This window comes from Mesoplodon mirus, assembly GCF_964341445.2.
Source record: "Mesoplodon mirus genome assembly, chromosome: 5".
NCBI classification, from domain to species: Eukaryota; Metazoa; Chordata; class Mammalia; order Artiodactyla; family Ziphiidae; genus Mesoplodon; species Mesoplodon mirus.
In genome coordinates, this window is record NC_138980.1 from 34,338,144 (window position 1) to 34,350,684 (window position 12,541).

Here is a 12,541-nt window from a genome sequence, read left to right on the forward strand (position 1 = left end):
CCTGTGACGTCCCCTGCGTAGGGGTGGCTGCACCCCAGGGTGGCCCGTGCCGTGGGCCCGCCAGTGGGCGTCACTACTCCTTGGAGCCACATTCCTCCTCTGGAAAATGGGGACTGAGAGCCACCCGCCAACCTTCCAGGCGGCCTGTGGGCTCTGGACTGTCCACCCCCATCTCCAGTTGAGGAAACTGAGGTCCAGGGTAACTAACTGGGCACTGGTGTGGAGGGTGGGGGGAGATGCCCCCTGCCACATCACCGAAGCCCTACCTGGCCTGGTGCCAGGATCCCACAGGGGTTGGGAGGGGCCCTGCTGCTTCTGGGGTGGGTTGCTACCTCTCTCTCTGTTCACCCGGTCAATTGGGAGAGTCCCAAAAGGCATATGTTGAGCGTCCACTGCACATCTGGCACTTTTCTCGGCACCAGGGAACAAAACAGATCAGGCAGAGAAAGGGGGTGACTTGTGCAGAAACTGGAAGGTGAAGGAAGTGTGTCAGGATGAGTGCTGGGGAGAAAGTTGCGTGGGGGGGGTGGTGTACACGTGCAAAGGCACTGGGGCAGAGCCGTGCCTTGTGTGTTGGAGGAACAGCAAGGAGGTCCGTGTGTCTGGAGCAGAGTGAGCGAGGGGGAGAGAGGGAGGAGGGCAGGGACGGGGGAGGGGACGGGGCAGGTCATGCAGGGCCTTGGGGAGGACTTGGGCTTTTACCCCAGGGAGGTGAGGGCCCTGGAGGGCTGTGGGTAGAAGAGGGGCGGGGCCTTGCTCAGGTGCTCATAGACGCCCTCTGGTGGCTGCTGCTGGAAGGACAGACGGGGGGGGGGCTTGGGTTGGAAGTGGGAAACGGGGCAGAGGGGACTGCTGGTCCAGGAGGAATGGTGTGGGTGGATGCTATGGACTAGCCTGCGAGGGGCCGAAGAGGGGCAGTGGTGGGCGATTTCCAGGTGCTTTGAAGGATTTGCAGATGTGGAGGAGGAGGTACGGTTCCAGTCTGTAGGTGGGGTCTCGGGGTCCTTGGCACACGGTGGAGTTGATGGTGGGGAGCCTGGGCAAGTCCCAGGTGGGGCAAGGTCTCAGGCGGGGGCCAGGGTCCCGGGCAGATTGGGGGGGCGGGCGCTGAGGGGCCTGGAGGAGGGTGCACGACGTTGGATGCTGAGTTGAGGGGCCCCGTCAGGGTAAGTGGGGCAGCGTTAGTGGAGTTCTGGGTTGTTAACTGCCCAGGGAAGGTAGCGAGAGGGGGCGAAGTCACTGGGCACGAGGTTATCCACAGAAGGGGCTAACGGTGGCAGGCTTGCGCTTGCCCACTGGGGTTTGGGGCCCTGGGTGTCAACAGGGACCCATCCCAGGGTCAGTTAATGCTGACCCTGCAACAGCTGGTGAGACCAAGGCCTGGAGAGGATCCAGGACTCCACCCACCCTGCCCCCATCGACCTGGTGAAAAATACGCTGTGCCACATGCTGCGCGCATTTGACAGCAAGGCCCCCCTGAACCCACCACACAACCCTCATGCCCACCTGAGGACCCTGCAGCCCCAGAACCAGCCTGACCCCAGAACCAGCCTGACTCTTGACTCGTGCTTCCTGGGTGTCTAGATTTTGTCACTCCACACCTGGGCAGCGTCTGGGGACATCTTTGGCTGTTACAGGGGCAGGGATGCCGCTCAGCCCCCACAGGGCCCAGGACGCCCCAGCCTGGTGGCAGCAGTGCTGAGGGAGCCCCCGAGCTGGCCTCTTAAGCACTGTCCCCGTCCTGCGGTTCAGCTGCGGGGGAGCCCAGGCCAGTCCCGCGGCCACGTGGCAGTTTCAAGCAGCTGTTTCAAGCAGCTGTGTGTGCTCGGCCGTGGGTCTCTTTATGTGGCATGGGGGTTTTGTGTGTCGTTGTCCTACTGGGTGGCTTTCCCAGCCGACTGCTCGCTCAGCTGCCATGGAAGGACCGGCCCTGGCCTCACGGGACACTAGGTCCCGCCCCACCCTGGGCCCACGCGTGGGCGCTTTACCGAACCTTCCGAGCGTGTCTCCTGGTGGCGGGTGTGATTCTGGGTTGGAGGGTTGCTGGGCACACACGTGCCCGCCTTTTCCAGATAAGGTGGAAAAAGTGTTTTCCAGAGCGGTCACACCCATAAGCGATACTCAGACCCGCAGCATTTTCGCATTTCCTGAAGCGTTGACGCAGATTGCAGGCTCCTGGGGGCCCTCCCTGCTCCCCTCGGGCTTCTTCATCACGTCTGCACTGACTTGTAGCAGTTCTTTGGGATCGTGGGGACCTGCCCTTTACTGGCTTGTACGTGACGGCGTCTTCTGTCCAGTGGCGCAGCCGCTTATTTTCTCGGTGATGAGAAGTTCTCAATTCGATATATTCAAGTTTATCGATTTCTGTTTGTTTTGAGGACAGCTCCTTAGCGTTTTAGGAAACAATTTTCCGCCCCTGAGTGGCCACGACATTTCGGCGCACTTTCTTCTGAAGGCCTTTCAGTCCGTGGGGTCTGGAACGGGTGCCCGCATGTGGCGTGAGGCCGGTGTCCCGCTCTCGGTGGGCTTCTGGGTGGCTTGCCGTTGCGCACGGAGGCCCCTGACTCCGAGCCCGTTGCAGATCTCGGGCGCGGCGCTGCCCCGGGGCCCGGCGACATCAAGCGGGAGGAGCAGGAGGACGGAGAGAACGTGGCGGCCGACACCGCCGAGGACGAGAAGAAGGACCTCAAGGCCCCACGCGCCCGGACCAGGTGCCGCCTCCCCCACCCCCCCGGACGGCTGCGCACGCACACGGGGGCCCCCTCAGGGCGCCGGCTGCGCATGCGCACGGGGCCTTTCAGGGCGCCCGTGCACACGCACGGGGCGCCGGCTCCCGAGGTCGCGGCAGGCCCTTGCCCGGCACCGCCTCACTGTCTCCCTCTGGCCCCTGGCCCCGTAGCCCGGACGAGGACGAGGACGACCTTCTCCCCCCAGAGCAGAAGGCTGAGCGGGAGAAGGAGCGCCGGGTGGCCAATAACGCGCGGGAGCGGCTGCGGGTCCGAGACATCAATGAGGCTTTTAAGGAGCTGGGGCGCATGTGCCAGCTGCACCTCAACAGTGAGAAGCCCCAGACCAAACTGCTCATCCTGCACCAGGCCGTGTCGGTCATCCTGAACCTGGAGCAGCAGGTGCGAGGTCAGTGGGGGCGCCGCTCCCCTCCCCCACTGCTGCCCTCGCTCTCCCCTGCTCCCTTCCTGGAGCCCACCTCCCCTGCGTGACATCCCCCGCTGTGACCTTCCTCCCTCCCCCTGTGACCTTTTCCCTGCAGTGACTTCCCCCTGCTGACTTTCCGCTTCCTACAGTGACCAGTCCCCCTTCAGTGACCGTTTCCCATCTCCCTGCTGTGACTATCCCCCCAGTGACCATCCTCCTCTGCAGTGACCATCTCCCTCCTGACCGTGGGCCCTCTGCCTGGCCAGGCCCCATTGCCGCCTCTAGTGGTTTTTTTTGGCCGTGCTGCGTTGGCAGGCGGGATCCTAGTTCCCCAACCAGGGATTGAACCTGTACCTCCTGCAACAGAAGCAGGGGAAGTCTTAACCACTGGACCGCCAGGGAAGTCCCATCCCATTGTTCTCTCTGAAGTGAGAGGAACAGACACTGGACTCCAGCCCTGTAGCCCTGGGCACTTTGGCACAGAACTGTGTCTTGAGACCCCAAAGACCCCACCTGCCCAGCCCTTCCTTCTGAGGAAGCCCAGAGCCCGGCTGGGAGGGACTCGTGTCCCCTGGCTCCCAGAGACTGTCACTGTCGCTCTTGCTCTGAGCAGACACTTCGTGGGGCGCCTGAGCCCATCGGTCCCCACCTGCAGGTGGGGTTCACCCCCCATCCCCAAGGCTGAGTGAGGGTCAGGGAGGCTGTGTGACTCCCTCCAGCTGATTCCTTAACGCCCCCCACCCCACCCCCGCTGCCCCGTTAACCCTTTCTCTCCTGCAGCGCTGTCGCTTGGACCGGAGCTAGGGCCCTGGTCTGCCGCCCACTGTCCCCTGAGCTCTGGGGTTTCCGCGTCCCCATGGCGGCGTGGGCATCACGCCGCATCCGCCTCTCTGCTCTCTGCCCCCCGTGCTCCCCCACCCTGGCCGCCCACCTCCCTCACTCCCACCGGCTGCCCTCCTTACCTCGCACTTGCGCCGGAGCGCTGAAACGGCAGGGCTGCGACCCGGGCCTTTCCTCCCCCACAGCCCCCGTCGGGACTTGAGGGAAGAAAGGGGCCCCGAGGCCTGACTGTCAGTTTGGTCTGCACGCTTGTCCTGAGCTCCGGCCGCCGCCGCCGCCCGCGGGGGTCGCTCAGGCCCGAGGGCAGGGTGGGCGGGCAGGACGGGCTCCCAGGGAAACAGGCAGACGGAGAGGTTGCTTGTGCAGAGCCCCACGCTCCCAGGGCTTGAGCTGGGGTGTGGACCCCGTGGTCAGCTCTCTGAGCCCCTGTTCCAGATTCGTTGGGGGGACTCAACACTGTGCCCGCTGCCCAGCGGTTACAGCACAAGTGCCAGGCCTCAGGGGCCTGCGGGCAGGGCTCAGAGCGGCCACTCAGGCCCAGCTCTCAGGCAGCCAGGGTCCAACGTGGGGCAGGTGCAGTCCTGTGGCGCCCAGGCATGAGGGGTCTCTAGGCTATGAGCTGGTTTGCTTCTGTGGACTCAGTGTCCTGAGCTCTGGGAGCCCCAGGCCCAGCTCTCCTTCGCCCAGCAAGCAGCTGCTCTGAACGGGGAAGGTCGTCATCCCGGGGGGGGGGGGGGGGCGGAGCATGGGGCCTCCCTGTTTCCTGGCCAGTCCTGGGCACGGCGAGCGGGCGGGGGCAAGGGCTGTGCCCAGCTCCCTGCAGACGCGCGTGTTGGGGTCAAGGCCCCGCCTCCTGCCAGGCACACGGCATGCGCACTCGCAGCCAGCGGGTGCCCTCCCCACGACCCCCGCTCGGGACTAACGGGGCCCCGGTGCTGTGACCCAGCAGTACGGAGGAGGTGCTGTCCCTGGAGGAGAAAGACCTGAGGGACCGGGAGAGGCGCATGGCCAATAACGCGCGGGAGCGGGTGCGCGTGCGGGACATTAACGAGGCCTTCCGGGAGCTGGGGCGCATGTGCCAGCTGCACCTCAAGTCGGACAAGGCGCAGACCAAGCTGCTCATCCTGCAGCAGGCCGTGCAGGTCATCCTGGGCCTGGAGCAGCAGGTGCGAGGTAGGCGCCCGGGCCGGCCCCGCCCCGCCCTCCCGCCCACCGGGGACCTGAGCCGCCGGCGCCCCCCAACGCTCATCCTGCTGTTTAGACCCCCGGCCTGCATGGCCTTCTCGGGGACGGGGACAGGTCGAGAGATGGAGCAGCCGTGCGGCCCCCCCCCCATGTCCTTCCTCCCCTGGGGACCCTCTCCCACAGTGCTCTCCGCCTCCCCCCAGAGCGTAACCTGAACCCCAAAGCGGCCTGCTTGAAGCGCCGAGAAGAGGAGAAGGTGTCCGGCGTGGTCGGAGACGCCCAGATGGTGCTGTCGGCCGCCCACCCTGGCCTGGGCGAGGCCCACAACCCTGCCGGGCACATGTGACAGGAACGCCGCCCAGACGAGTGACCCCACCTTGATCTAACCTGGGACAGTCACGCCAGGCACCTGGTCCCCACCCCACGCAGCCCGTGGTCAGCCTTGAGCCAACACCGCCCTGGGGGCTCCGAAGGCAACACCACCGCCAGGTCTCTGGCCTGATCCTGAAACTGTGTCTCGGCCCTGCTGCCCAGGCCTGGGTGGCAAGGAGCATTGTTTTTGTTTTTGGTATATACACGTTGTCAGACGAGAAAATGAATGCCTTAAGTATAAAACGTGAAGACTCAAACATACCGTTCACAGAAGGGAAATGCTGTGCGGAGCCAGCTTGGTCGGCAGCCACCAACCAGCAACTTGTGCCTACGCCTGAGAGTTTTGTTTTTTTTTTTTAAGGAAAATAAAAGGAACCTTAGTTATGAGAGTTTTTTTTTTTTTTTTTAATTAGAAGAAAATTAGTAAGAATGATGCCTTTGGTTTTTTTTAGCTTTTTTTGCATATGTTTTCTAAGCAACAAATTTTGTATAAAAGTCTCATGTCTTGCTATTTTTGCTGCTGTTTCTAGAAATGAGCATTGCATTTCATGATCAACAAGGTTATTGAAAGTTGTATTAAAAAGACCCCAGGACTTCCCTGGTGGTCCAGTGGTTAAGACTCTGCGCTCCCAATGCAGGGGGCACGGGTTCAGTCCCTAGTCGGGGAGCTAAGATCCCGTGTGCCACGTGGTGTGGCCAAAAAACTTAAAAGACCCCGTGTAAACTTGAGGTTCCCCACCCCCTGCCCCGGGAGCCACTGGACCAGGGGTGGCAGGTGCCGTTCAGTTCGGGTTCTAGTGTGGGGGGCTTTCTCTTGTGGTTTTGCTTCCTGTGAAGTAATGAGTGGGCCCTTGCTTGGTGGGGGCCTCCCCTGCCCGATCTCCCCTCAGGAAGGGGGACACCCTGCTGGGGCACCTCCAAGGAGGCAGGGACGCTCCCCTGTCACACAGGCGAAGTTCCTCCCCGCAAACAGCTCTGGTCCCCCAGGCCCCTGCCTGCGGCCTGCCAGCCCCACATCCCTCCAAGTCCTGGGACCTCTCTCAGATGGGACTTTGTGAGGACCAGCATTCCTTTGGGCCCGGGGCCTGCGTTGCTGAGTATGGTACTGGGGGGCCTCCCTAAACACCCCATCCTTCATTCTCTGAACTCTGGCACAGAAACCCCCTGCTCCCCAAGTGGCCGTCCTGGTGTGGACTGGGGAAGTTACAGGATCCCCCTGCCCAGAAAGGCCCCCAGGCTGTGTGTCTGTCAGGGTTGACGCCCCACTGCAAACCAGGAGGGTGAGCTGCCCTCAGGCCCTAGGCGCCAACTCCCAGGCCTCCCCAAGTAGCCCTCTCTCCTGTGTGTTCAGGGGAACCCACTTGGCTTGGGCTGTCCCAGGTTTAAACAAAGTCCAGGGCAGTTGGTCACCTTACGTGTCACCTGGGCGTGGGGTCAGGCCTGCTGGGGTCTCACCTGCCCTCCCTTTACCCCTTGCAGAGAGGCCTTACGTACCCCCAGGCTGGCTGCGCACACCCCACCCTACCAGCATCCCAGGTGTCTCCCCCAGAACCCCACCCTCACTCCCCGAGTACGGGGGTGGCCTGACTCCTCAAGACTGGAACTCCCCACAGCTGGGGGCCGGGTGCCCCACGGGAAGCTTGAGGGAACCCCAAGGCCAGCACGAGCGGGACATCCCAGCTTGGGGCCGGGGCTACCTCCAGGTCCCTGGGATCCCCTGGGGTCTGCCCCTGAGACCGATCAGGGGACTCTCCTTGGTGACTCCCCTGGTCTGTGGGTCTTGTCTCTCTTTGGGGAACCTGCCTCAGTTTCCCTCTGCCTTGGGCCTAACCCACAGACCCAGATGGGCAGGGGCGGAGGAGCCTCTGCGGCCCCCCGAGGCCCACAAACTTTTGAACTGTGTATTACATATATAATTTAAGTTTTATATATTTTATATATATATAATGAGATTAACCCAGCACGGGGAAAAAGTAGCCTTGGGGGAGGGGAAGAACCACAATTACGGGGAAAATTGTGCTCTGAGTGCCTCAGGATAACTGATTTTTTTAAAAACAACAAAAAAAAGTTTTTTAAGTAGAATAATTTTATATAAGTGTCAACACAGCTGGCTGAATTCTTTGGGATTTTTAATAACGATCCTCTTTAAAGTCGATTTGGAGACCTGTACATAACAGCACTGTAGCAATAAATGTGACATTTTATGACAATACTCTGCTGTCCCTGGATCTTTCAGCTGCTGTGTGCTTACAGATGAAAAGAGGGGTTGGGAAGGTGGTGCCTCCGGTGTCGGTGTCGGTGTAGGCGCTCACTAGGTGGCCTGAGTACATCCCACCAAGGATGGCCCGGGGGGTTGTGGGCTCATCCGCACTGCACATCTCCTGGACAGCTAAAACAGCTCGGCGGGTGGGTGGGCGGGGGGGCTTGGAAACCACAGGAATCTGTTCTCACACATTCTGGAGGCCAGATGTCCCAGGTCCAGGTGTGGTAGGGCCACATTCCCTCCTGACCACCCCCACCCCAGGAGAGTCCTTCCTGCCTCTTCCAGCTTCTGGGGGCCCCAGGTGTGCCTCGGTTTGCAGCCGCATCACCCTGATCTCCACCTCCATCTTCAGGTGGCCTCTCTCTGTGTGTTTTGTGTCCAGGTGTCCCTCCTACACACACACCTGTCATTGCCTTAGGGCCGCAAAATCTCTAGCATGACCTCATCTTAACCAATCACATCTGCAAAAACCTTATTTCCAAATAAGGTCCCGTTCACAGGCTGTAGCAGGGGTGGGGGGCGGTCAAGACTTGAACATGTCCTCTTGGGAGGACACAGTTTAGCCCTCAACTGGGGTTTGATGGGGTGGTGGGGAGCAAGGCCGCAGACACTGGGAAAGGTGGCCACGGTGATTCCTTGTTCTAGAAGCAAAGTTCCTCGGGCAAAGCCAGGGACCTGCACTTGGAATAAGGGCTCCCGGGATGTGGAAGCTGACTGGCTCCTGGCGGAAGGCCACTCCCTGAGTTAGTATGTATGTACGTATGTATTTTAACATCTTTATTGGATCCCAATGCAGGGGGCCCAGGTTCTATCCCTGGTTAGGGAACTAGATCCCACATGCCGCAACTAAGACCTGGCGCGGCCAAATAAATAAATATTAAGAAAAATAATAATAAATATTAAAAAATAAATAATGTAATACACCAAAACCCACTGAATGATGCACATTGAATGGGTGAATTGTATGGTGTGTGGATTATATCTCAATAAAGCTGTCTAAAAATATCTTAAAGGTGCCAAAATTCTTATCCGGGGAGGCGTCACCTCTCTGTCCCAGCAGGGGTCGGCTCCAGGGAAGTTTCTGGAAGGAGCATCTGCTTGACTCAGGTCAGAGAAGTCTGGTGGCAGGGGGTTGGGCACAGGGAAACGGGGGCGGTGGGTGTGTGTGTGGCCTGACAGCGCCAGTGGTGTCGCAGGTGTGTTCCTGAGTCCAAGCCTTTCAAAGCCTGCGGCTCCCCATCTGCTGGATGCCCACCGGGCCCTCCAGGGCTGATGGAGAACCCGCAGAGCCCGGTCCTGGAGCAGCCCTGACACCCGCAGGCCAGGGAGGGAAGGGACATGCCTGACTGAGACAGACGGTGCCAGGCTGCAGCAGGGTGATGGGAGCCACAAAAGAAAGGCCCACGTCCTGGCCTGTGAAGGGCACCCTATTTTGAAAAAGGGCCTTTGCAGATGTAATCGAGTTAAGGATCTCAAGATCACCCTGGTTTAGGGTGACCCCCAAATCAATGAGTGTCCTTATAAGAGGCAGAAGACAAGAGACACAGAGGAGAAACCACGTGACAACAGGCTGGAGGGATGCAGCCACAAGCCAAGGGACGCCGGGGGTGGGGGGCGGTGCGGCGGGGTGGCACGGCCCAGAAGCTGGAAGAGGCAAAAAGGACCCTTGGAGCCTCCAGAGGGACCACAGCCCTGTGACACCTTGATCTCAGACATATGGCCTCCAGAACTGGAAGAGGATAAACCCCTGTTGCTTTAAGCCACCCAGCTTGTGGTCATTTGTCACGCAGCATGGGAAATTAATAGCATCTGTGCCCTTTTTTAAAACGGCAAAACATCCAAATGCAACAGGGACTCTTCATACCTCGCTGGTGGGGACACAAACTGATACAAGGACTTTGGAAAAGACTTTGGTGGTGCACCTGAAACTAACATGTTACACCTCAATTACACCTCAACAATAATAAAAGTGTTTGGTAGTTTCTTCTACAGTTAAACATAAGCCTCCCCTACAAGTCAGCCAGCAGCCAGTCCACCCCAGTCATCCACCCAAGAGACACAAAGACACACATCCACACAAAGACCTGGATGCAACTGCTCACTGCAGATTCCTTTCCCATCGCCAAAACGTGGAAACAACCCAAATGTCCTTCAACAGGTCAGTGGGGAAACACAAGGGTCCACCCACTCCATGGACCACGACTCAGGAGAAGGAATGAACCACTGACAGAAACAATGGCTTGGATGATTCAAAATAGCTACGCTGCGTGGACAAAGCCAGACACAAAAGAGAACACACTCTATGATTCTCGGTAGAAAAGTCTAGAAAATGCAGACTAATTCACAGTAGCGTGGTTGTAGGGGCTGGAGGGGGGAGTGGGTGGGGTCCCAAAGGGGCAGGAGGAAACTTCCAGGGGACATGGGGGAGGTGTTCATTATCTCCACAGTGTGATGGCTTCATGGGTGTGCACATATGTCGAAATACCAAGTTGTATGTTTTAAATACGTGCATTTTTGTAGGTCAAGTATACATCGGTAAAGTTGTAAAAATTGTAAAAGAAAAGAATCCAACAGATGAACGGATAAACACCATGTGGTCCCTCCACACATGGGAGCATCACTCAGCCATGAAAAGGGGTGAAGCACTGACACTCGCTACAACGTGGATGGACCCTGAGAACACGATGCTCAGTGAGAGAAGCCAGACACAGAAGGACACACAGTGTGTGATTCCATTGATGGGAAACGTCCAGAACAAGCAGATGCATAGACAGAGAGTGAATTCCTGGTTGTCAAGGGCTGGGAAGGGGGTGGGGGGTGGGATGACTGCTGATGAGGACAGGGCTTCTATTGGGGTGATGGAATGTTCTGGAATTAGATGGAGGTGGTGGTCACACAACCTTGTGAATGTACTAAAGACCACTGAATTCTACACTTTACAATGGTTAATTGTATGTTATGTGAATTTCACATTGATGAAAACAAGAAAAGTCGTTCCGTTTCCTGAGGGCCAGATAGGGATCCTGCATGGAACCCAGGAGGCCAGGGCAGAGGGCCAGCAGGGTGCGAGGGGGGCCAACCGTTCTTGCTTATCCACCATCTCTTCTGGTCACAGAATCCTGGTATTCTCTTTTGGGGATCCTCCTCCAATTTCAGCCCACATCCTCAAATGAGAGGGGCCAACTCTGCCCTGTTTCCACAGCACGTGAATGAGAACCAGCTTAGGGGCATTTTCTGTGATTATTGGGAAAGAGGTGCCATCTTCCTGCAAGGGTTGCTGGAATGTCAGCCAAGAGTTTCTGGGTGCCTCTGCTCAGAGTTCACCACAGAGTAAGGGCAACACAGAGGAAAGAAGAGCTGAGAGATAGAGAGAAGATTCATAATGATATTGCTAGACTCCTGGATGCAGCTGTGCCTGAAGCCACCTAACATGCCGCAGAACTTCCTTCTGTTCTTTTAAGCCAGTTTTTGTTCTTTGCTTATCACTTGAAACAAAAAGCATTCTGCCTCGTGAGCTGAAGTGCATTAAGCAGAAGGAACAATGAGGCAGAGCTTCAGAAACTGCTGGATCCAGGACCTGCAGCCCCAAGGCCTCTATGCCCACCTCTGCTCATCTTTTCACGCAGGTCTATTCTCTGTCTCATGATTTCTAATCTGTCTCAGATTCTACAATCTCCAGGGTGGCCCCTACATCCCATTTTCTAAGTTTCCATCGAGGACAGAGACTTAATTCAGGTCCTCTCTGATCCCAAGCTCAAAAATCCCAGGGCAACTGGAAAGGCGGAGAAACAATGTCCAACTCAATAGCAACGAGCACCCCTCCTGCCCAGACCGTGGTCTCCAGCCAACCCCCTGGTCGGAGGCCAGGGCTAGGTGAGAACCTGCAGCCCTCTGGGAACCGCAGTCTTGGAGGGTGCCTAGGGGCTGATCCCAGCAGGATGGGCTGGGCTGGGCAGACAAACCCCACGGTGTCCAGTCCGCATCTCCAAGCCTGCATTCGACGCTGGGACCCCGGAGGCGGTGAAAGGAGAAGGCGAGCCCGAGCGAGCCTGGGGCGGCGGAAAGCAGAGGGAGGAGGACCCACCTGTCCTGGGTCCATCAGCTAACATGTGGCATCCTGAATGTTGACAGCGCGAGGAACCAGGCCTCCCTCTGCTGCCGGAATGAGGAATCACTCCCAATCGAAACGTGCAAACAATTTCCCACCGAGCCTCCGAGCAACAGACAACAAAATGCCGGCAAACCGAGGCTCGGGCAAGCGCTGTCATCTGGCCAAGGTCCCACACACAGCGAGTCCAGTGACAACGCCTAATTCCTTCAAAAGGGAGTTCAAATCCCACCCTTCCCCTCTGTGCGACTCCGGGCTTAACCCTTCCCCGTTTGGCCTGTTTCTTTAACTGTAAATAAAGTTCTGGCACGTAATAAGGACACAAACTCACCAGTCAAATGTCGCGGGCCACACTTAGTCGCTGGACGTTGCGCAGCTTGGGGCCACTCTGACCGCCAGAGCGGAGAGGAAAACCCGCGTCCCCACGTCACGTGGTCAGAAAGCCCAGCCTCCCGAGCCCACCCACTCTAGTCTGCGTTCTTCAGACCCTCCCCGGAAGTGAGTGCAAATATTTTCCGAGTCTGCGCGCGCAGCGGCGGCGGTCCCCGGATCTCGCGCGGTCAGCCCGCCTGGGCTGGGCTGGGCTGGGCCGGGCAGGGCGGGGCGGGGCCTCCCTGCGG

The 12,541-nt window shown here is 58.6% G+C and overlaps 1 protein-coding gene across 14 annotated transcripts in view; it reads left to right on the forward strand.

Annotated features, from left to right (window-relative positions):
- Positions 1-9,355, forward strand: part of TCF3 (transcription factor 3) — a 37,652-nt gene extending 28,297 nt beyond the window's left edge. For 4 of the 14 annotated variants that reach the window (XM_082620371.1, XM_082620372.1, XM_082620380.1 and 1 more), the window contains 3 exons: positions 2,582-2,711; positions 2,900-3,135; positions 5,382-9,355. In XM_082620371.1, coding sequence (XP_082476497.1) covers positions 2,582-2,711; positions 2,900-3,135; positions 5,382-5,524 — 509 coding nt within the window. In that variant the 3' untranslated portion in view covers positions 5,525-9,355. Of the gene's footprint in view, positions 1-2,581; positions 2,712-2,899; positions 3,136-4,939; positions 5,167-5,381 lie in introns of those variants that run through there. The other 10 variants (XM_082620375.1, XM_082620374.1, XM_082620376.1 and 7 more) reach the window with 9 other exon arrangements.
- Positions 9,356-12,541: the final 3,186 nt, after the last annotated feature.